General features: G+C 38.7%; 1 protein-coding gene across 6 annotated transcripts in view; it reads left to right on the forward strand.

The window, feature by feature from the left end:
• opn4a (opsin 4a (melanopsin)) overlaps positions 1-26,381 on the forward strand; it is a 147,385-nt gene that overhangs the window by 80,494 nt on the left and 40,510 nt on the right. For all 6 annotated transcript variants that reach the window (XM_039768401.1, XM_039768426.1, XM_039768418.1 and 3 more), the window contains exons 2-3: positions 7,570-7,715; positions 13,077-13,210. In XM_039768401.1, coding sequence (XP_039624335.1) covers positions 7,570-7,715; positions 13,077-13,210 — 280 coding nt within the window. The remainder of the gene's footprint in view (positions 1-7,569; positions 7,716-13,076; positions 13,211-26,381) is intronic.

Here is a 26,381-nt window from a genome sequence, read left to right on the forward strand (position 1 = left end):
AAAGGATTCCCTGTGAAATTTCATGATAAAGATTGAACTAGGACCCAATAGCCAACCAGATTAGAAAAAGTAAATGTAGGTGAGTGGGACACACTTTGAGAAGGAAGGAAGTGGACCAGCATCATAAGACAAGCACTAAATGGAAAGGAAAATTGAGGTTCCTTAAAACAGTCATGGTGGTGTAATTTTCTATAAGAAGTAAAGAAGAACAGAACATCTTGGAAAGAAGTCAAAAACTTGCCAGAGATTGTATGTGGTCATGAAGAACAAAGGTGGTGGCCGTATGCTCCACAGGGAGCTAACAGGAGTAATAAGAATATACTACATTTTAACAATTATTTAAACCTAAGATATATACTGTATCAGATTCCAAGTTAGCATTAAATAATGAAAAAATGAAATATTTACATTTTTGTATCTAAGAAACAATGAATAAGTATGTTTAATTTAAATTTTTCATGAAAAGTTCTTAACCCTCGCTTCCCTGCTCACCACTAGAAAGTGATAGCTTTCAGCTTGGTATGCTTTTCACACTTTTAACTCACAACTCTCCTTCATTTGTCTTCACTGAACTGGAAAGAAGTTGGAAGAGGATGGACAAAAATAAGAGAGTGCAATTAGTGAGCTGTGAGCTGGCTCACATAAGTGACCTAAAGATGAACCGGTAAATGGGACTGCATCTCATGCACTTTCAAGCTGAAAGATGCGGCAATCAGGGATCAGTTAAACTTTGACCAGTACTTGAATAGTAATAGCACTGTTGAGTCAAAAGTATCTGCCCAGGCAACATGAAAGCTGGCTGGTAATGCTTTTGTAGGTAAAAATTTGCATTGAGCATATCATGGAAATTAAAAAAAAAAAATATTACGATGACTAAGTTCAGTTTGGTAATAAGCATTTTAACAAATTAAATTACTGGGTGAGGGTATTACATATTTAATTTTTGCAAACATTGACATTTTATGGTAATAGGGGGCAGTATTCCACTTGCCCCTAATGTTGAGACAACACTGCCTATATGAAAAGAATTTTAAACAATAGAGTGACATCTATGGGAAAGGAAAGTAACTGAAAAATGGCTTTTTAAAAATCAGTTATCTGATATTAAGATAAAATCTCTTATACTATGAACAATACAATGACTAATAAGTTTTTTTCCTAAATCTCTGACTTTTGTAAAAAGTAATTTCAGTTCAATTATTTATGAATAGCGTAATTCTCCTACAAAGCTGAAAAACACATTTACAAATATAATAAAAACAATAATCATATTCATGAGAGCAGCTCAGAATAACAAGATTGTAGCATGACAAGTCAGACATGTATCACTGAGATCAGTTCACATTAAATTGAAAGCATCACACTTGTCATTCAGTCTGTCCAGGCTCATCTGCACATTAAAATTATTTTCTAATAATGTCCTTTAAACCCATCTCTCAATTAGTAATATTTTATAAAAAAATGTCTACCATGTTGTTTTTTTCATCAGCAAAAATATAAGGTCATTTCAAATCTTTTGATTTCCAGTTTAACTTGCAGTGACATAAAATAGCTTAAAGTATAAAATCCTGTATAGGGTACTGCAAACTGCGTTATAAGGCATGGGGCTCCAGTCCAATACAGGGAGACAAACTGCTAGTCTTCTATGAAAAGTCTCCCTTGAACAGAAGAAACATTTAGCAAGTAACCAAAGAAATGTTAAGGAAGACATGAAGAGCAAGATATACAAGTTTAAGGGTGTACACAATTACCCTAAAATGTACATATTGTAATCGACAGCTAATGAGTTAAACCCTAAACTGACAAGAATGATCTCTGACTTGACCTCTCTGCTCCAGAGAGAAGCTGTTCATTTTAAATTTCCAACAACAGAGAACAAATCCATTAATGATTTATGCTTAAAAAAGGAACAAAAATCAATGATGTATTTCTTTATAAAGCCATTTACAAGAATCAATTGGAAAACATCTCAGGACAAGATCATTTAAATGTTATTAGTGTCTCTACAAAAAATCAATTCACCAAAAAGAAAACATTTTCCATTCATCTAATATCTGCCCCGTTTAGAAAGACAGAAAGAAACTGCTAACACTACCAACCTTTCCCTGCCCTAGAACCCCAGTAAACACTCCCATATTCATTTAACCCTCATTTGAAAGTGTTCAGTAAGCTTCAGGATTCCAGGCATACACCATGGTTTTGTAACTTGACATGCAGATTTTGGGAGCTGCTGGTTAAATTCTTAGTAAGTTAGAATATTTTATTTGATGACTGTATCACAGAGGCTAATCAGTAAGGCAACTTCACTGCAGTAGATAAGTCAGAGCACACTTATTATATAGCTGGTCACTCTGACTAGAATGAATTTCTTGATTAGATAACGTTGTTAACATCATTTGCATCATTTTGCATAATATCACAGCATGTCTTTCAAGTATATTGTAGTTAACTGCCATAAATGCAGTTAGGAGAACCAGTCCATGTATAATTACAGCCAAAACAATATAATACACAGGTCATGTAACAATGCGGTCATAGTGTACCAAGACATTTGACTAGAATAGGTCAGTCACATAATAATGCTGTAGTCAGAGTCAATAAGAGCATAGTGATGATACCTGATTGGATCATAAATTTAATTATGTGGTCATATGTTTAATGGCATATTGGGTAAATTGCAACCAAGGCTTTGGCATGTCACTTATAAAGAAACATGGAAAGTGAAGGCAGATGATATGATAAGAAATATGCATATGTTATTCTTTATTATGCAATGTTCTAAACAGGTATTCAGGGCACAAACACTATCAGTTAATATTTTCGTGTATGATGTCCATTTTCTGCTTGTCAAAGTCCTCACAATCTAACAACCTCTGGAAGGCAAAATTCAAATGAAGTATGAAGGGCATTTTAAACAATGTAAAATTTATCAGCAATTTAAGAAACCAACCCAGGTCTCGGATTTTTTTTTCTTCATTTTCCCTACTGGCCTTTATAGACAGCTTGCAATTTCCAGGTCACTCGCTTCAGTGATTAAGTGAAAAATCAATTCCTTTTTGCAGGATAGCAGCATGACTCCATGACTGACTTGTAGCCTTGCTGAAGATGTATTCCTCCTGTTGCGTCAACCCTCTGTCCTACTGAGCTGCATGCTGTGAGAATGCAACATAACTGCTTACACATTGTGTTTAACTAAGTGTGACCCTTTAGGCACCTTTCTACTGGAAGATGGAACTATCCTGGATTGCTTTTGTTATACTGTATATGGATGAACCTGGCTTGAAATAGTTCAAAATCACTTTAATTTTCTACCATTGTAATGGCAACATCTCAGAGGTGGTCAAAAATGCAAGAGATGCGGAGATAACTCAGATGTTGGTGGAAAGGAAACAAAGAAAAAAAAAAACACAACATTGTCAAAGCTCTATTCTTTTGGCCTCCTACAATTATGACACTAAACTACAAGATGGTTCCTGGCAGCCACCTAAAAGGAGGTAGATAGCATTGTTTTTGGTAACATACCATCCATCCATCCTCTTCCGCTTATCTGAGATCAGGTCGTGGGGGCAGCAGCTTGAGCAGAGATGCCCAGACCTCCCTCTCCCCAGCCACTTCTACTAGTTCTTCCGGGGGAATTCCTAGGCGTTCCCAGGCCAGCCGAGAGACATAGTTCCTCCAGCATGTCCTGAGTCTTCACTGGGGCCTCCTCCCAGGGAGGCGTCCAGGAGGAATCCTGATCAGATGCCAGAGCCACCTCATCTGACTCCTCTCGATGCGGAGGAGCAGTGGCTCTACTCTGAGCTCCTTCCGGATGATTGAGCTTCTCATCCGATCTTTAAGAGAAAACCCAGACACCCTGCAGAGGAAACTTATTTCAGCCACTTGTATTCACGATTTCGTTCTTTTGGTCACTACCCACAGCTCATTTCCATAGGTGAGAGTAGGAACGTAGATCGACCGGTAAACTGAGAGCTTTGCCTTTCGGCTCAGCTGCTTTTTCACCACAACAGACCGATGCAGAACATGCATCACTGTGGACGCCGAACCGATCTGCCTGTCAATCTCCCGCCCCATTCTTCCCTCACTCGTGAACAAGACCCCGAGATACTTGAACTCCTCCACTTGGGGCAGAATCTCGCTCCCAACCCTGAGAGGGCACTCCACCCTTTTCCGGCTGAGGACCATGGTGCTGATTCCCATCCCAGCCGCTTCACACTCAGCTGCAAACTGATCCAGTGAGAGCTGAAGATCACAGCCTGATGAAGCAAACAGGACAACATCATCTGCAAAAAGCAGTGACCCAATTCTGAGCCCACCAAACCGGACCCCCTCAATGCCCTGGCTGCACCTAGAAATTCTGTCCATAAAAGTTATGAACAGAATTGGTTACAAAGGGCAGCCCTGGCGGAGTCCAACTCTCACTGGAAACGGGTTCGACTTACTGCCAGCAATGCGGACCAAGCTCTGACATCAGTTGTACAAGGACCAAACAGACCTTATCAGGGTGTCTGGTACCCCATATTCTCGGAGCACCCCCCCACAGGATTCCCCGAGGGACACAGTTGAACGCCTTTTCCAACACATGTGGACTGGTTGGGCAAACTCCCATGCACCCTCCAGGACCCTGCTAAGGGTGTAGAGCTGGTCCACTGTTCTGCGACTAGGACGAAAACCACACTGTTTCTCCTGAATCCAAAGATCGACTATCTGACAGACATTCCTCTCCAGGACCCCCGAATAGACTTTTCCAGGGAGGCTGAGGAGTGCGATCCCTCTGTAGCTGGAACACACCCTTTGTTCCCCTTTCTTAAAGAGGGAGACCACCACCCCGGTTTGCCAATCCAGAGGCACTGTCCCTGATGTCCATACGATGTTGAAGAACTGTGTCAACCAAGACAGCCCTACAACATCCAGAGCCTTGAGGAATTCCTGGGCGTATCTCATCCACCCCCGGGGCCCTTCCAACAAGGAGTTTTTTGACCACCTCGGCGACCTCCGAGTCCCCAGATTCATTGGAAGGCATGTTAGTGGGATTGAGGAGGTCTTCAAAGTACTCCCCCCACCAACCCACAACGTCCCGAGTCGAGGTCAGCAGCGCACCATCCCCACCATACACAGTGTTGACACTGCACTGCCTTCCCCTCCTGAGATGCTGGATGGTGGACTAGAATCTCCTTGAAGCCGTCCGGAAGTTGTTTTCCATGGCCTCCCCAAACTCCTCATATACCCGAGTTTTTGCCTCAGCAACCACCGATGCTGCATTCCGCTTGGCCTGCCGGTACCTATTAGCTGCCTCCGGAGTCCCACAGGCCAAAAAGATCCTGTAGGACTGCTTCTTCAGCTTGATGGCATCCCTCGCTGCTGGTATCCACCAATGGGTTCAGGGATTGCAACCATGACAGGCACCGACCACCTTACGGCCCCAGCTCTGGTCAGCCGCCTCAACAATAGAGGCACAGAACATGGCCCATTCAGACTCAATGTCGCCCACCTCCCTCGAGTCGTGGTCAAAGTTGTGCCGGAGGTGGGAGTTGAAGCTACTTCTGACAGGGGTCTCTGCCAGACGTTCCCAGCAGACTCTCAAAATACATTTGGGCCTACCAGGCCTGACCGGCATCCTCCCCCACTATTGAAGCCAACTCACCACCAGGTGGTGATCAGTTGACAGCTCCACACCTCTCTTCACCCAAGTGTCCAAGACATGTGGCTGCAAGTCCGATGACATGACCACGAAGTCGACCATCGAACTGAGGCCTAGGGTGTCCTGGTGCCAGATGCACATATGGACACCCTTATGCTTGATCATGGTGTTCGTTATGGACAATCCGTGACAAGCACATTCCAATAACAAAACACCGCTCGGGTTCAGATCAGGTGGCCATTCCTGCCGATCACGCTCTTCCAGGTCTCACTGTCATTGCCCACGTGAGCATTGAAGTCTCCCAGCAGAATGAGGGAGTCCCCAGAAGGTGTGCCCTCTAGCACCCCCTCCAGGGACTCCAAAAAGGGTAGGTACTCCAGACTGCTGTTCAGCGCATATGCGCAAACAACAATTAGGACCTGTCCCCCACTCGAAGGTGGAGGGAGGCTACTCTTTCGTCTACCGGGGTGAACCCCAATGAACAGGCTCCAAGTCGGGGGGCAATATGTATGTCTACACCTCTCCCTGGGGGCAACTCCAGAGTGGTAGAGAGTCCAGCCCCTCTCAAAGAGATTGGTTCCAGAGTCCACGCTGTGCGTCGAGGTGAGTATATCTAGCCGGAACCTCTCAACCTCGCGCACTAGCTCAGGCTCCCTCTTCTTCAGAGAGGTGACATTCCACGTCCCAAGAGCCAGCTTCTGTAGCTGAGGATCAGACTGCCAAGGTCCCTGCCTTTGGCTACCACCCAACTCACACTGCACCCAACCTCCTTGGTCCCTCCTACAAGTGGTGAGCCCATGGGAAGGGGGACCCACTTGTCTCTTTGGGCTGTGCCCGGCCGAGCCCCATGGGTGCAGGCCTGGCCACCAGACGCTCGCCATCAAGCCCCACCTCCAGGCCTGGCTACAGAGGGGGGCCCTGGTGACCCACGTCCGGGCGAGGGAAAACACTGTCCAAAGTTTTTATTCTTCATGGTAGGTTTTCTGAACCGCTCTTCGTCTCGTCCCTCACCTAGGAGCAGTTTGCCTTGGGTGACCCTACCAGTGGCATGAAGCCCCTGACAACAAAGTTCCTAGGATCATTGGGACACACAAAACCCTCCACCACGATAAGGTGGCGGCTCGAGAATGAGAACATAACATTGCATTCTCATTTTTCATTCTCCTCTTAATCCAATTCATGGTCGTGAGGACACAAGAAACTATCACCACAAGGTAGTAAACAATACTAGACAGGCAGCCAGTCAATTGCTGGCTCCACTCATACACAAACCCACACTTACGCTCATACAGAGCAAATTGAAATTACTCACCCATTAATATAATCTGCTCCTTTTTGGGGATGTGGCAGAAGTATAGGAGGGTACAGAGGAAAACATACACAGACTCAGTAAGAACGTGCAAATTCCCTAACACTACCTACTGCTCAACACACAAACAATCGCAATTTAAACAAATTTGGCTACAGGACACAATGAACAAATGTATATTCATAATGATAAATTTCAGTAGATCACAGATTTTCTATGTTTTCTATACTTACATGTATGGCAGTTAGTAAACCATTAATAAAATCAGTGTAATTTTAGTCCCCAGAAAAAGACAGCAGAAAATAGGGAGGCAGATGACCAATATTGTACTGTATTTCAAAGTGTTAGGAAGGGTCAGTGGTAATGATTGGCCAAGAATGTGTACAAAAACACATAGGTTGAATACTGTATTAATATGGTGAGCTGGAAATGGATTGATATATCATTTTTAAAGTGAAAAACATAAAGCAGACCCATCCACCTATACATACTATTGTTTCTGATTCCTGTACGCAAGATTTGAGAGGTTGTACATATAAACATACCCCCTCATAGCTTTCCAGTTTCTAATGTGAACACCTTAAATTAATTTAATTTAAATGTCTTTGCTTTGCCTCAGGAGGAAACATTATTGACTGCAGGTCCACGACTCTTCCCTACAGTTGATGTTCCAGACCATGCTCACTATACCATTGGAGCTGTGATTCTTGCAGTGGGCATCACAGGCATTCTGGGAAATTTACTTGTTATATATGCATTTAGCAGGTATGTTGTCTCCAATATTGTCTTTGACCTCTATTATCTAAATATATGAATGGTGGTTGCCTAATTAAAATATACGTGTTATCTTTATGATCACAGTGTTTATAGATAGAAATCATTTCTCATAACTTTTCATAATGTTGTAATAGAAAAAGCAACTTCAGAAAATAGGCAGATGGAGTACAATGACTTCCAATTTAGAAAATGTATACATGGCTTAACATTCAGGTACATTTGGGGACTTAGTTAACTGATTTGAAAGAGCTTTACATTTTTAGGAACTTTAAAGAGTCAGTTATTACATTTCTGTTTGTTAAACAATTTTGTAACAGAAGTCATATTAAAAATAACAGTGCTAGCCCAAATAGGTTTGATGTGGCTCAATAGCTTTCATAGACAGCAAATTCCAACTCACATGATGTAAAAATGACTGATGTGCTATTGTTAAATGTTGAAATACCTGAAGAAGAGTTAAAATCTCTGTTGAAGACTCAAGGTAAAATTGATGAGTTGCTTCAGACCATGATGAAGAGCAGGTCTGGAAATTTGCTGATAAATGATAAAATACTGAATTATTACAATGTGCAGATTATTTGGCTGTACGGTTGATTTTAGAGTAAGACATCAAGCCCCCACTCCCCACAAAAGTAGCAGAACCAAATTCCAGACTTAGAATAACACTCCATTATTCATCCAAATGACAATGCTTGTTTATATTTATAGGATACTGAACACAACTCTTTAACTTCATTCATTGACTAGATAGAACATGCTACATAATTTATACAACATAATTTTCTTTGGGATTAGCATATTGTATGAGAAGAGCTACCAACTGGGGAAAGACACAATAACCTATACAGGTTCTGCATTCAATCAGAAAACACTAATAGTAAAACCTCTCAATACAAGCTCTTCAATAGCATGAATTGGGCAGCCTTCCTTCCTGACAAGTGACCACAAAAATCACAGTCACCAGTGCGCTGTTTTTGCTGAAACTGCCCTCACTAAACCTGAAAGAACAGTGCGGCTCTGAATTTGGATAACATGCAAAATACAGAGCAATGGCATCTGAAACTCATAAGCTGTGCGGTAAAACAGTTAGTTGTACATGAGCAATTCTGTAGCACTAAACAATAATGTTTTGGGCATGTAATAGCACTTATATAAGAAGTATTTGTAAAACCCATTCTTATTTTTTATTTTTTGAATGCAATGTTTAATTAAAATATTGAAAAGTTTGGTATTTTTCAAGTCATGGTATATATCAGCGTTTCTCAACCTTTAAGTATTTGTGACCCAAGTTTACATAACAGTTTTTTGAAATGTAGATGCATATTTTATTATACCTACTTAACTTTTATCAACATTTATCTAACTGTATATTTATTGTTCTACTGTAGTATCAGAATGTAGTTTAAGTTAATTTGTTTTGGTTTCAACAGATTTTTTTTTCATATTTTTGATTCTTGTTTTTTTTTTTTTCACATCTTCGCACCCCCTTTTTTGTTACTTCGCTCCCCCCTAGGGGGGCCCACCCCACAGGTTAAGAACCACTGGTATATATTAATCGTCCAACTCAAATTATATTCTAAAGTGTATGTTACAAATTTTAAACAGTAACTTGCCTGCTCTTACATTTTATATAAGAACTAGTTGGTACCGAGGTCCTAACATAAAAAAAAGCTTTAAAACTAACAGAATATGCCAAGTTTTAAATGAATAAAGATTTTCATTTACAACAACATGCCTTCCAAGTTTCTGAGGCATACTTGTGACAATAAAATTAAATAGGAAACAATACATTTTATCACAGATTCCTGGTACTATTTTGTTAAGATAAGAATATGTCTTTTGCTTGCTTGTATACTTGCATTGGGGATCATGGGTGGAGTTATGACATCTCACCCCCTTCGCTAAGCTATATTCTATTTATTATCCTACTTTTACTTCTGCAATTATGTTTTTTCAGTGTTAATGTTCTGCCATGGATTGTAACAACACACAGATGCACGCACAAGTCATGTGCCAACTTCATGTAGACCCTTGCACGGTGATGCGTGAAATGGCAGCTCTGTGATACCACTCTATTTATGTTAAAACTTGTGTATTAAACTTACTAAACAACATAATTAAAACTAAATGTATGCTCATAATGTCTGTTCACTTCTTGTCACTTGATTGCATGCTATGTGCCTGCTCAATCTTTCTCTCACTTGAACACCAAAGTAAACGTGTGCATTATCATACTGGCGGCTGCACTCAATACCTTTACGAAATAACGAAACAAGCTTCCATTTGGTGGAAACATGTGAGTGCTTGTGTGACTTTTATCAGTAATTACTGTCTATCGGTCTACAAAATAGAGACAGCAATTCACAACTGGGCATCAACATTTCAACAGTGTCAATAACGACACTTGTTGATGACTTTCTGAGGTGAATCTACTCCCCTGGCCCTGAAAGCTGCTGCAGTACAGGAAAAGCAGCAAAGGGAAGCACACAACCAGTGTTTTAAAATGGCTGAATCTCACAAAAATGTTTGCTTTTTTCATTCTTAAAACAACATGGGTGTCATGTTTTGCAATATATGTGCAATCTCAAGACACGGATCAATAACTTTTTTTCTTAAAAAATTGACATATTTGATACATTTTAATGCTTTTTTCAGGTTGGGAATATAGTACCCTTTAGCTTCAATATAAAATAGAAGAGAACTATCAGTTTTTTAAATTTATAAAATATGCTTCATTTTAGAATGCAAATTCATGCAACAAATTAATCTATACAATGATTGTAAAGAAATAACCAAAATTATCCTTTAAAATTAGTATTTTCTCATTTCAAACATGAGCAGGATCATTTGTGTTCTTGTTGCACAGCTGAAGGAAAGTCTGTGCATCTCTTTGTTAGTTTTATGTTTTCTAAAGTATTTTGGCCTGATTTGGTAACTTTGTATGTAATGACTTAATGGTGTATTATAAATTTAAGGACTATGACATTTTATTGTATTGTGTAAGAAAAATTATGGAAAAAGAATATTTAGTAATTATATATACATTAAATTTACAGTAGGTAAAGTTCATATTTATAAATCAAAATAGTCCAAGAGTACTCCCTCTTTGGGTACCTTTGTGGTAGTTTTCAGTATTATATAAAGGTTATAAAAAGCTTGAAAAATGCTAAAGCAAAGAAAACTTTTGAATTATGCAAAAAATATTAGGTACGTGTTTAATGTGTTAATCTCCTTTGTTTGAATGTTTACATAAAACCTTTGTAGAAATCCTTACCATTAATAAAATAACTTAATACACAACAATTTTTTAGCCATCAGCATTAACTCTGTTTAATATCCTTACTGTAGGCTAACACAACTAGAGAAGACATAGTGAATAATTCATAAATCAGCTGTCCTACTTTACAGAGGCTTTTGTATTGCTTCTGTCTTGCTTAAAATATGATATTTCAGGGTCCCAAAATACTTACCAGTGCACCTAAGCTTGTTTCATTTTCATGAGTATCCACTGAACTTTAGGCCCTTGGGCCTAAAAAGCATGTTTGGGTATCTATGTACGAGTGTAGTGTACTGTAAATACTAAGTACAAATTTGTTTACTTTATGTTTACAGAGAGATGCTTACAGAAATAATTTCCTCTTACATCAATTTCTAGACAAGGTAAACATACCTCAAGCAGCAGGAGTAGTGAACTGGTGTAGCAGTGATTCGGCTTATACACTTGAGCTTCCCCAGGCATTTGACTTGCTTTCTGTGAGATTCATTTGGCCTTCGGGGCAGATGTTAGATGAGTAAAAGGAAAATGTACAAAGTATAACACCTCTCAAGGTAAATTTCAAACAGTAAACAAATCTGTAACTGAAGTCATGCAGAATGTTTCACAGTTTTAAGATAGACAAGTTCAAAAGTTCACCAAAGCTTTGCAATGGGAGATTTCAAAAACTTGTACAGCATGCTGTGTCAAGATCTCAACATTCTCAACAAATTTCCTAGAAGAATAAGTGTGTGAAATTCCAACAAGATTACTTCAGTTGGAGCCGAGTTGCTTAATGATGACCGACTGACAAACAGAAAAATAGACAGACAGACAGATAGGGCAATAACAGTAGGGTCTTTTCATATTATATGCGAATGCACCTAATAAGCAGTGGCAAAAATTATTCTTATTTGCCTAAAAAGGCCATAGAGAAAAGGCTATAATACACAGGGACATGCATTTCAACGTGTCTTGAATAAAATTTTGTAGTTCATTTGCAGTTGTGACAATCAAGACATGCTGCATTAACACATTATAGATGCACCCTATCAGGGTGAGGAGTATTTCAAGGTAAAAATGGCTATTGCATAGTGGCGACCAAAGATATAATTATCTTGGAGTTGATCACTGTCACACTACTTGTTCATTTATTTATGGCACAATGTTGGTGACACAAGGAACAACACCTTAAAGACCATTCTTTTACAGACCTATAAATACCTGGGAGTGCAGCTAGATGACAAATTGGACTGGACTGCCAATACTGATGCTCTGTGTAAGAAAGGTCAGAGCCGACTATACTTTCTTAGAAGGTTGGCGTCCTTCAACATCTGCAATAAGATGGTGCAGATGTTCTACCAGACGGTTGTAGCATGTGCCCTCTTCTACACAGTGGTGTGCTGGGGAGGCAGCATAAAAAAGGACGTCTCACGCCTGGACAAACTTGTTAGGAAGGCAGGCTCTATTGTAGGAATGAAGCTGGACAGTTTAACATCTGTAACAGAGCGACGGGCACTAAACAAACTCCTGTCAATCATGAAGAATCCACTGCATCCACTGAACAGTGTCATCTCCAGGCAGAGGAGTAGCTTCAGTGACAGACTGAGGAGATCGTTCCTCCCCCACACTATGTGAATCTTCAATTCCACCCGAGGGAGTAAATGCTAACATTATTCAAAGTTATTGTCTGTTTTTACATGCATTTTTATTACTCTTTAATTTAATATTGTTTTTTTGTTTTTTGTATCAGTATGATGCTGCTGGATTATATGAATTTCTCCTTGGGAGTAATAAAGTATCTATCTATCTATCTATCTATCTATCTATCTATCTATCTATCTATCTATCTATCTATCTATCTATCTATCTATCTATCTATCTATCTTTCAATGACAATATTGTTAAATTTTTTACTCTTTCAGTAACTTCCATGATGTGTCTACTAAATACTGTGTATTCTGCCTACTATTTTACATCATTGAGAAAGCTGCAGAGATTTATGAAGGTTATTAAAGATCTAAGCTCAAATGATTTGTCAGAATTTGACAGAAAACCTGGAAATAAAAGTTTAAAGCCATGATTATCTCTTTTAGATGTCGCAGTCTGCGCACACCAGCCAACATGTTTATCATCAACCTGGCTATCACTGACTTTCTAATGTCTGTAACACAGGCCCCCATATTCTTCACAACAAGCCTATATAAGAGGTGGATATTTGGTGAGAAAGGTAAGAGAAAATAATTTTCAAATATCTTACATTATGTTTTTGCCCAGTAACCCACTCATTCTCAGAACTTCTTTACTTCAAAACTCACAGGTCATCCGATATCCTCAGGGTGACATTCCTGTCTCTGTATGTTGACCTACTCCTACTCAGATTCTTCCAATTATTTTCTGATGTAAAAGGTCATAAATTACCATTCACTCTCAGTACTCATATGGAGTTTCTTATAAGCTTTAGAGTCCCAAAGCACCAATTTCACAATAATTACTCAAGACTACCCATGGTTGGGATCATTCAAAACCCAGCTAGCATCAAGGGCAAAAACACAGGATCTTTATAAATATTTACTTTTACAAAAAATGCTCTGAAGAAAAGTTAACTCTATGGAGCACAAAATGCAAAAAGGTGTCTGAAATGAAAGCACAAGGTGCTTCAAGCAAACAAGTCCCAAAATCCATTATCAGAGAAGGACTTGAACAGAGAATATCACTATATGCAGATAATATGGTACTACAGTATATATATCAGACCCACAGCATTCCATACTTGCATTCCTAACAGCACTGGCAGAATTTCAAAAGATATCTGGACTCAAAATTAATTATAATAAAAATGTGCTCTTTCCAGTGAACTCTGTAGAACACAACATCAGATTGGACACCTTCCCTTTTATCATCGCAGATCAGTTTAAATATGTAGGGGTAAACATCACAAGTAAATATAAAGCTCTTTTTCAAAAAACAAATTGCTGTCTGCATGAAAAACAAGACATGCATAGATGGTCAACCCTCCATCTCAATTTAGCTGGGAGAATCAACACTGTCAAGATGAATATCCTTCCCAAGCTTCTTTTTCTTTTCCAAATCATCCCCATATAACAAATCATTTTTTAAGAAATCAGATTCAATCATAACCTCATTTATTTGGAATCTGAAACATCCACACATCCAAACAGTGACCCTACAACAACCTAAAGTGGAAGGTGGCATGGCACTACCTAACTTTCAATTTTATTACTGGTGGCAGATATACAAGCTATATAAACCTGGACATTGACAAAAATAGATGAACACACACAAGCTTGATCTACAATAGAAAAAAAAATCTATTTCTTTATATGCCTTGTTTTGTACCCCAGTAAATACAAGTTATCGTCAATATACTACAACCTAATTGTCCTTCATTCACTCAGAATATAGAACCAATGTAGGAAGGACTTCAAGATAGAGAAGCTTTTATCTGTTGCACCTCTACACGATAACCACCTGTTTTCACCCTCTCAAACTTACATGGTTTTTAATGCTTAGAAAATGCACGGGATTAAATAATTTAGAGATTTATATATAGACAATTTTTCCACTAATTTCAAATTAGAAATTTTGCTAAATGGAATCTGCCTTTGCTGTAAAAATAACAGCATGGAGATTTGTTTTATTCAGAGAGAAAGATCTGAACAAAAGTTTCCTTGTATGTATATCTTCATCTCTGGCAACTTGCTTCAATGTATGGTACAGGTAACTGATCATTTTCAAAAAATGTCTGGATGCAAGGTAAACTTTAACAAAATGTCTGAGATGCTAGATTTGGATACTGGCAGTTATTGACAATGTATGAGGTCTAACACAAAATAAAATTAGACTGTCTGTAACTCTTTTTATTTAATAATGAACGAAATTAACTATAATCACCTTCAAAATAGTTCCCTTTTAGAGTTGATAATTTTTTGCATTCTATGAATAATTACACTTTAAATTTAACTTCACATCAAATCAATTTTTCCACTACTTTCAAATTAGAAATTTTGCTTAATGGAATCTGCCCAATTTTCCTCACCTCCCACCTATTTCTGTTCCAGAAGAAATATTGATCATTCTTGAAGACTCATACAGTATTTCTATAATATATAAAAACATTTTAAAGTCCCTTCCTTTCAAAGATTCCAGAGTACAGTGGGAAAAGGATCTCTTACTCAACAAGGAGTAAGTAAGGCAGCCATGCACAGAATTCACTCTAGCTCCATATGCATAAAGCATAAAATTATTCAACTTAAAATCTTTTAACAAGGATGTCTATCTTGTTTAAAATTGTCCAAAATGTTTCCAGAACAAGATCTAACCTGCAAATGTTGCAATCTAGCTCCAGCCACACTGGGCCACATGTTTTGGGCGTGCATCAAATTAAAACTATTCTGGACCAAAATCTTTAAATGCTTATCAGACAGGTTTGGTGTCACAATCACTCCTAATCCATTAACAGCTGTGTTTGGTGTACGCCCAGGTGGGCTTAAACTGGAGAAGGACAAACAAACTGTAATTACCTTTACCTCACTACTAACACATAGACTTATCTTGCTCAATTGGAAGAATCCTAGCCCACCTCTTTTAAATCAGTGGGTAACTGATATCATGTGGGGGATAAACTTAGTTCTGTTAAGCTTGATTTGATTGTATGGAATGTTACTTGCTTTTAATAAAATCAATACAAAAACTCCCAAAATCCAGAAAGCAAAGTCAAAAACAGAGCAAAAAGGTCAAACATTTCAATAAATCTTTGACGAAGTCCCAAGTGCGTTTGAATTTATCATAAGGGACTGTGGATTGACACTGCCTTTACAGGGCTAAAGGTAGTCCTCTGTGATGATGGGCAGATGGCCCCACTTTTTGGCAAATAACCCACAAAACACAAGGGATGTAACAGAGGCATACATACATAGACACTATCTAATAAAAAGAACAATTCAAATACACAATAATAAAATTAATACAAAAAAAAAAAACAATCAAAAATGAACAAGGAAGACATCCAATAAGGATCTGAAGACCAGCCAGGGGGAAAATCCTAGCTGAAACACAACAAAAGTAGTCTACATTCAATTTCATTGCTTGTCCATAATTGTTGAACACCATACAAACTCAGTACTCAAATAAATAAATACTCATGTTTAATCCTCACCAACTGTAATAGAAAATGACACTCTGGTAGTGTAATTTGATAATCACAGTAAGACTAAAGAAATTCAAAATCTACATGTCTCTTTTTACAATAAAACATGGGAGAATTTAAAGTACAAAGCAGTAGACAGCAATGAAAACAAAACACTAGCCATCTGGCATGGTATTGGTACCACAAGTCATGAAGCCCTCTCTAACAAGGGTGGTTCAACCAGTTTCTTACCTGTCCATTAACAACCAATGCATTCTCTCTCTCTCTCGCCTCATCTCTCTCTTTCTGTCTTCTTGCTCCCATCAGGGTTCCTTCACTGCAAACTCTCCTTCCTTCTCTGGGCTCAACAAGTCAATATTCAACCAAAGCCATTAAGTAACTTTCTAGATCAGGAATGCACTTTGTTTGGCTACAGAGATCCAGGCTAAGAACTTCATCTAGCAGCCCTTGGCATTCGTGCACACCCTGAATTCTGTTTAGCTTTTCAAGGCTAGGTCTCACTAGCAGCCTCTATGCTGAACATATTACATGGACAACATGGCCTAACTTCACCCTGCAACTTGGTTCTGCTTTGTATTGAGTTGGAGGTTTATTATTGACCTGCTCCTTTAAAAGAGCATTACCTTGGCTCTCTAGGTGTCTGACAGTGTTACTAATGCCTCCAGCCCCCTCACTGGCCAACATCTATTCGGCTTCCTGCCACCCCTCTGGAGTCTTGTGTCCTCTGGTTATCATGGCCAGAGGTAACTAAACTTGTTTAAGTCAAGAATCCCTATTGGCCATCAGCCCCCAAAGATATAAACCTAATGATGCAAAGTGATGCATGATCTTGGTTACTGCACACACGTAATGTTTTTGGAGAATAGCAGACCTATTAATCAAAAGAAAAGCTTAACTATAGGAGACTATTGACACATATATGATCAAATGTAATGTTTTTTCTTGGCAAATCAACTTGAGAACCTGAAATGTTTTGGAGTACCTCAATTTTTTGCCCTTAAATTTTTAGGTTCTCTGGTCTTGTTAAGCACAACTAAATGTGATATTTCTTTAAACTATCTCCCCCCAATTTGTGGATTTTATCAAGGGAGTACAGATAGTTATTTTGTGTGGGAGTGTGTGCTGTAATTTTTTTATGTGGATGCCAAATGATATTTTAATGAAGCATTTTTTAATTTAAATACAGCAGTGTGGTTTGATATGGAATAGAAATTAGAAAGCTTAAAACACCTATGGTTTTAATTTAGAAGAATTACACATTCACATATGAATTTATAGCTCAAAAAGTAGAAACTCACAAGTTATACATTATATAACATCATGTCAAAAAAGAGGAAAACAACACACAACTGTTTCCAATTCAAAGTGGGCCTGCGTCATGGCGCAGGGGTTCTTCATGTCAGTTCCAGTTTTGATAACTGTAAGCACAATTCTGCCTTCAGCCAATTCCTGTATTTATTTTTTTAAATAAGGGCAAATATTCAAAACAATAATTTTCTGTTGATTAAAATTAAGGAACACTCAAATCACAGGTGTTGGATACTTTTATATTATTATTAATGATTGTTAACATGTCTTTGCTCTTCATTGTATATCCTTTTGCATTAGTGTGTCAATGTCTAAAACTGTTCTAAAAATCATGGTAGACAAAAACATGTGCATAACACTAAAAATATTGTAACCATGGCGGACCAGACCTAAGAGAGAGAGTGAAAGAGATGGAAAGAGAGAGGCATGCTGTGTAGACTGCTAGTGCAGGGAGGGAATGACAAAGAGAGCATATACTGTATCTGTTGCAAAGCTCTCTTTTACAAAAAATCCAACACCCTCAAAATCTTAACCTTATCAGGACTGCAGTGGCCTCCAAAGCAGCTATTTGCACTACCCCATAGGCCTGAGGCTTACCAAGTGACTACTGGTGGCCCTTCATGGGGTTTTGCCCCCAGTTTGAAATGATGACTTAGAGTGAATTACTTGTGTTTGGTATTTGGTACACTTTATTAATACTGAGGGGAAATTGCTGTAAGGGATAAGGTACACTTACAAAGCTTAATAAAAGCCCTATGCAGTGTCTGCCTTCCCCTACATACTTGTAGAGATGTAGGGTATTTGTGTGTGTATTGAGCTAGTGACAGATCCTTACCCTGTCTTATACCTAGGGTCAATTTCTTTAAAGCCTCCCTTTAAAAAAGCACTGATGTCTATTTCCTCTCTGTGCTCACTTCCTAAATCTCACAGGTAACCCAAAAAATTAAGTGCTACAACTACAGGTTAAAAGATAGATTTAGAATTTTGCACACCAAATTATTTTTTCACAGTTGTGGACTGCATGGTGTTTAAATGGTGTTCTAGACTAAAGCATTTCATACAAATTTTAAAAAAAATGCCCGTTAATTAGAGAGGGGGCGTGGTAGTGTGGCTGGAGTGGTTCCTGGGTGATTTGTGATGTGGACGGTCCTCACTTAAGTGCACAGGTGAGGAGTCGTTCGCATCCGTAATTGTTGCCAGGAGCTGCTGATTGCAACACCTGATCCACATCCCTGGATCATATAATAGACGTATGAGGCGGATGAGAGGGGGAAGGAAAAAAAAAGAACTGGAGGTTAATGGAGAAGCAGGAGAGAGAGAGAGAGAGAGAGTATGAGTGCAGACTCGCGCTATTAGCAAGCAGCTGGGAGAGGCGAGCCCGAGTTGGGTGCTTGGCTGATACCCGAGGGCCAACGGTAGTGGTTGCTCCTGCTGAGCGCTTGTGTAGAGCAGGAGTGACCGGGAGAAGGTTGGCTAGCCGCAGCGAAGGCAGCAGGAGTAGGGGATTTGGGAAGTGGAGGCCCCAGCGTGACTGTCCTGGTCGCTGGGACCCCAAGTTTCAGTCTGGGTGAGCAGAACCGGAGCCAGGGATTGGAAAGGCCACCAAACCAGTACAGTAAAGAAGGTCAGCTGCGTGTCAGTCACCAGTAAAAGAATGCATCGGGCTTTGTTTTAAAAGACTGCTTCCAACCATTGTTTTATACAGCTTCCATCTCTTTCACTCTCTCTCTTAGGTCTGGTCCGCCATGGTTACAATATTTTTAGTGTTATGCACATGTTTTTGTCTACCATGATTTTTAGAACAGTTTTAGACATTGACACACTAATGCAAAAGGATATACATTGAAGAGCAAATCTCACAGGTAACCCAAAAAATTAAGTGCTACAACTACAGGTTAAAAGATAGATTTGGAATTTTGCACACCAAATTATTTTTTCACAGTTATGGACTGCATGGTGTTTAAATGGTGTTCTAGACTAAAGCATTTCATACAAATTAAAAAAAAAATGCCCGTTAATTAAGAATACATCCCTTTTTTGAGCTAAAAATGTTCTGAAGTATTTATCAGCATCTTGAAATTGCACAAATACTGTACGACAGCATATTCTATTTTTTGTTTACATTTTATACAGCTTCACAATTTTTTGGAAACAGGGCTCTATATACATTAAACACACACTGTGTTTTATCATTGTGATTGGCTGCTTACTAACCATATCATCTGTGGATTGAAACTGTCTATAAAACTACTGGTGTAAATTTAAATGGTACTGTGCCATTTGTCAGAAGAGAAGAGTGAAAAAGGCAACTACGCATATTTGCTGATGTCTTAAATAATCCTCTACATGTGATACAGATGTCCTGAGCAGAAGGCTGGTGGATACTGCTAATGATCAGTGCTGCCTTCGTTCTTCCGTGTTTTATGATTTTGAGTTGAGCGAAAGCCACATACCATACGATATTTTTCAAGTTTTGTGTATTAGGCTTTTAACAATTGGGGTACATTTCACCAAAAATAATCAATCTTAGAGTATAACGAATGAGGCAACAAACAATGCAGGTAAAGATCCAGTGAGTTTTGCGAGAGCTTCCCAAAGGCCTTTGTCATTCTATATATAACAAATGAGTTTAGCGTACTTCTTTGCTGGGCTTCTCCTCAGTGTCTATGTCAGAAAAGCAGCCTGTCAATTCCACTTATTTTAGTTGTCAAATATATATTACACCAATCAGCAACTACCTAATATAATAAGTCATGTAAGTAGTGAGGTGGGGCCTCCATGACTTGGACTATTTGTGGTGTAGCAGGTCCACAGCTCAAGTCAAAAAGGCCACTTTTTAAATAAATAATCGCCGCCCTCACAGTTTAGAGAGGGGGCGTGGTAGTGTGGCTGGAGTGGTTCCTGGGTGATTTGTGATGTGGACGGTCCTCACTTAAGTGCACAGGTGAGGAGTCGTTCGCATCCGTAATTGTTGCCAGGAGCTGCTGATTGCAACACCTGATCCACATCCCTGGATCATATAATAGACGTATGAGGCGGATGAGAGGGGGAAGGAAAAAAAAAAGAACAGGAGGTTAATGGAGAAGCAGGAGAGAGAGAGAGAGAGAGAGTATGAGTGCAGACTCGCGCTATTAGCAAGCAGCTGGGAGAGGCGAGCCCGAGTTGGGTGCTTGGCTGATACCCGAGGGCCAACGGTAGTGGTTGCTCCTGCTGAGCGCTTGTGTAGAGCAGGAGTGACCGGGAGAAGGTTGGCTAGCCGCAGCGAAGGCAGCAGGAGTAGGGGATTTGGGAAGTGGAGGCCCCAGCGTGACTGTCCTGGTCGCTGGGACCCCAAGTTTCAGTCTGGGTGAGCAGAACCGGAGCCAGGGATTGGAAAGGCCACCAAACCAGTACAGTAAAGAAGGTCAGCTGCGTGTCAGTCACCAGTAAAAGAATGCATCGGGCTTTGTTTTAAAAGACTGCTTCCAACCATTGTTTTAACCTCGGTTTTAAGAGGATTTTTTTTTTCTATTGGATTTTAACCTCCACCTTTCACCTGTTTTTATTGGATTATTTATTTGAAGACTTTTAAATCACTGCACTATTTATTTGAACACTGTTTTGATTCTGTTGATTTTTAAAATAAAAGCACTTTGTACTTTTTGCACCGTCCCCTTGCTTCTTTGTTGTGCCTCACTGTCTAGCTCATCAGTGACATTACAGATGGTGTCGGGTTCAGAGCTCCCAGAAGCAAGATGGGAGCTTGGAGCAGAACCTGCATCGTCACACCATTCCTCAGCCATTTTTACAAAGTGGCAGAAGAAAATATCCTGCATAAATGAGACTACTCCCATCAGGGAATACCATTGCCATGAAAGGGTGTACGTGGTCTGCAACAATCTTTAGATCGGCAATATTTATCAAAGTAACATCCACATTAGTGCTAGGATCCAAGTTTTCCCAGCAGAATATTGCCTAGAGCATTACACTGCCTTGGCCAGCTTGCTGTCTTCCTATAATGTATCTTGCTGCCATGTCTTCCCTAGGAAAATGACACACACAGCCATCCATATAATCTAAAAGAAAAAGTGATTCATCAGACTAGGCTACCTTCTTCCATTGCTCTATTGTCCGGTTCTGATGCTCACATGGCCATTGTAGGTGCAATAGCATGGGCACTCTGAACAGTTGGCAGCTATGCAGCCCCATATACAGCAACTTGTGATGCATTGTGTGTTATGACATCTTTCTCTCATGGACAGCAGTAAGTAAGCTCTTCTATAGGATCAGACCAGATGGACTAACCATCATTCCACATACACATCAATGAGCCTTGGGCACCCATCAACATGTTGCCAGTTCACCAGTTGTCCTTCCTTGGACCACTTTTAGCAGGTACCAATGACTGCATACTAAGAGCACCCCACAAGACCTGTCGTTTTGGAGATTCTCTGACCCAGTCATCTAGCCATTACAATCTGACCCTTGTAAAAATCACTCCTTGCTTGCTACCTAATGTATTCCACCCCTTTGCAGGTGCCATTGTAATGAGATAATCAATGTTATTCACTTCATCTGTTATCTGTTGTGGCTAATCAGTGTATATTGACACACCAAACATGTAGAAAAGTAAAAAAAAATCAATTAAAATGCAGAAAAGCACAAAATAAATACATTAAAATGTCAATGAAAAGATAAAATTAATTTAACATATTAGTCAAAAATGTATATAAGGGCTCAAAAAGAATGACATATAGTGATATGTAAAGAAAAAGCAACACTTTACAACAAAGGAATTAAAAAGCTTGCTAATGAAAATTCTTAAGTACAAGATAACAAAGTACTTAATATTATGAAGCTTTTGGGAAATGCACCTTAGTACCTTAGACTTCTCACAAGTAATTAGACTTTTTTTATCTATCCCTTAACCTAATTTCTGCTGTTCATTTTGGCAGCCCTCTTAGTGACAGAAGAAGCTAACACACAATTTTAGTAAGACTTTGATGGTAGAATATTTAAATGTTACATTCAGATTGATTTTGGTACTTTTTTCTTTATGTTCTGTTCATGTTCACCTGTATCTCAGTATAAGCCTCCTGATTGCTTCAATCACATTTGGTAGATGCATAATTTAAAAGACAAAGTGAAGAAAATATGCAGCCTGAAGCTACAGAGACTTGACAACTAATGAGGTAACCACAAATTATTCCGATTACCATAAGGGAGTTGATGGAAATTGCAAAAGGTTTTTTCATTTTATTTATATCCTGGATATGTGTATTTTCAAAGCATTTTTGTAGAAAGGCAATGTCATGATAAGCAGCTTGATATGGTACCTGGTGGTCTACCCTTTTACTTTCTTGTTTACATAAACAAATCTACATACAACAGTTGCCTCTGACAAGACAAGTGCATTTTTTTCTGATATTACAGCTTTTTCCACATTGAAGTGCATGCATTCTGAATGTTTTAAGGCTTTTCTTTCATGCTTGGACTCATTACCTTTTGGATTTTAAAATGGAGGCATTGTATTTTTTATAATTTATAAAAAATGCTTCACTTAAAACACATTTTACAAATAACAGTACCATGATTGGTAAAACAATAAATTTTACTTGAGAAATACTAATGTTGCCCTTTAAAGGCGTACTTGTAATGTCATACTCTAAATTTCATTGGTTAATACCCAAACTCATTGCATGCTAGGATCTGTTTGTATTGAGATTGTACTGGTGGGCATCTCATATGTTAAAATGTTACTAGCTACTCCTTATTTTCAGCATGCAGCAAAAATTACTCACACTTAAATCTTTTATAAATTAGTTGTTCATTCATTCCCTGGTAGCCTTCATGCTTCAGTGTAATTGCCTGTAACTGGTTTTCTACCAGTCATGTTCAGTACTGATCTATACAATGACTTCAAGATTGTCATGTGTAAAAAGTGTATTGTAATGCCTACAGATTCAGCTACACCCAGTTACAGAGAACAACTGACTGTGAACGAAATAACAAATATACTGTGATATGGGGAAAACAATGCAGTAGAAAACATCAGTGTAAAAATAAGACAACCTTATAGTGAAGATTATTACATTGTCATGGTATATATTCACGTAAATACATACATGAAGAAGTGAAATCAGCTAGCATTAATTGTTCAATATGTGGGGGAACAATCTGCTCTTTAACCTAGTACGAACATTTATGATCTGCTGAACATTCTATTAGACTCTGCGGTGAATAGGTTGTGGGTGTTGGTGGTTAGAATCCTGTAACACATCTGAGTTCTGTTGAGACAGCAGCCAAGGTTTATCTTCTTGGCAGGTATGTCAGACCTGCATATGGCATTCCTGACAGAACTGTAGCTCTACCACATATTACTGTAACACTGCTGATGAAGACATCTTTAATCACATTGTTTTGATACTCTAGGTATTTCTGAAACATTTTCTGGTGTTAAATTAACTTGAATTACTGTTTTTAATTTATCACAATGACATTTTGATTTCCTATGAGTACTAAAGTTTTATTTACAGGTTTTTTTTATAGTCACATGATCTGTGGCAACGCTGTCTGTGATGTTATAACAGTGCTGGTACAAAAAATGCTAGTGTGCATTTTATTTATCTGAAATTTACCTTGTGCTAACATTAGTTTGACTTTAACTTTTGCTATTCAATTTTGATTTTGGTACAAATGTTTGCCCAGCATTAATGACTTTGAATTTATTTTGATTATCATTTTGCATAGCGTTTTGCTTCATTTCTTTTAATAATTGTCCTTTTAAGTACAAGCTTGTTTGTTTACCTCTCAGGCACAATATGCATTATGATAGACACTAGTTAGTGTACTGATAGCCACAGTATTCTTATAGGTTTTATGGCAGCTTGGGGTGAGGTTGTTTTTGCAGCATTCAAGCAGCACCCACTTAATTCCTTTTATATACATGGATTTGTTATTAGTATTGATCAGGCAAATTACGATTGTACCACAAGCAAACTTTATTATGCATTTGGTGCTGATCTTGGCCATGCAGTCATTGATGAAAAAAATCATACATTAAGAGGACTCCAGTAGCATCCCCTATTGAGAAACTGAGGTGATAAAGTTTTATTCTTATTTCTAAAAGGTCATTATATATCTGAAAGGTCATTATTGAGTCCTATTATCAGAGTAAAACCCATCATCCACAATTAAAACTACTGTTTACACTTAGACCTCAATGGTAGTTTTTCATTTTCTGGTGTAGCTGGGGACCAAGGATCATCCACCACATGTCATTTGCTGAAAGTTGAAAGTTTTTAAAATAGGCAGAACTAAGTGCCCTCTCATGTACACTGGCTGTAAAAAGCCAGCTACTAAGCACATGTCTGAAATAAGATCGGAAGCACAGATTCAGTGGTGAAGAGTAATTGATGTACACAGCCGGCTGCATCCTAGTATTCTCGGCATCCTGCGAACATGTTTACTTAGCAGGTGAACAGGCAGTGCCTCAGGCCCACATTAAAAACAAGCAGGGAAGAAGGGACTGTGAAACCCCCTATTGCGTTGCAGCCAGCCAGGCAAACACAAAGGACTCCATTCAAGCATGAGACTTTCAGTGGGTTGTTAACTCCTTAGAGAGAAGAATATTTTTCACCTGGCCTCCTTAGGAATATACAGTACAGTATGCTGGGCTCAAGCTGAAAGGCAGCTCACTGCTGTGGTTTTACTGCCACTTATTGAATCCTTTTCTGCCCTGACTGTATGCTTTTTTCATGAGTAACTAGACCATATTAAACACATTGCACATGTTATCAAGCAATAAACAGCAGTTCGTGGTTAAACATAAACAATTACATTTATTCATTAATTTTCATATGATCGATATGTACCTATTTTGATATAATGTTACAGATGACCAGATCCTATCCTGGTAGCATCAGGTGCAAAGCAGGAAACTCCCCTGAACAGAATGCCAATCCAGATCAGAACTGGATGTTTATTTTAGTCAGCTTGATTAGACTGTCCTTCATGATCACTAGCCATAATGCAATGAAGGTATGAGGTAGTTTTACTTTATTGAAACCAGGATTTCCCATACTTCATATTAGAGAACCACATTGCTTGCCATGATTTCTTCCTCCATCCCAATGACACATATGTTGCTTGGCTACATTAAACTGGACTATATGACAATGACTAGGTGTGCGATTGAGTATGTTCTGTAATGGACTGGTTTTATTAAAAAGAATATGAAACAAGACACAGTGTCACTACATTGTGTAAGAAATTACTGTCTTAACTCCTACTGACTGGTTGAAACTGGTGTCAGAAATAAATGAACCCATTTATGGTTGTGAAAGATTCTGTTCATGTTCCTTATTCGTTTTCATTTCAGTTCTAGATAAAAATGTTCCCCCCAGTTTGTTCTAAATAGTCATGTCATAGCATTTGTAAATGCACTTAATACAGAGCAGGAGCATGGGGCACTGGGCCAGAGCCTACCCCAGCTAGGATAGGGCACAAGGCAGAAGCAAATCCTGGGCAGGATAACAGTCCACAGCATGGGGAACATACACACACTAACAGAAACACCAAAGGCCAGAGCACCACTGTGCTACCCTGTTGTAAATAGTTTCATTTAAAAATCAAAACTTAATAGTAGCCACTAGTACAAATGACAGAGGAGCTTTACTCCTTTTTGCATCTGAAGGGTCATCATCAAGAAACTTTTATGATGGACATTTTAAAAGGAAAATGGGAAAGTAGTCTTAAATGGTAATCTTAAAACAGGAATCCACCCCTACAAATAAAAACATAGAACAGTAACACAAATAGGGTGACATAGCAAGAACAGAAAAAAGAAAATTATGGTAGGAATATATTAAAGGCAAAAATTGGCAACTGATTAATATAGAAACAATTTTAGAAGAACACCAAACACAAAACTAACCAATTTTTA

The sequence above is a fragment of the Polypterus senegalus genome, chromosome 1 (genome assembly GCF_016835505.1).
Source record: "Polypterus senegalus isolate Bchr_013 chromosome 1, ASM1683550v1, whole genome shotgun sequence".
Taxonomy (NCBI): Eukaryota; Metazoa; Chordata; class Cladistia; order Polypteriformes; family Polypteridae; genus Polypterus; species Polypterus senegalus.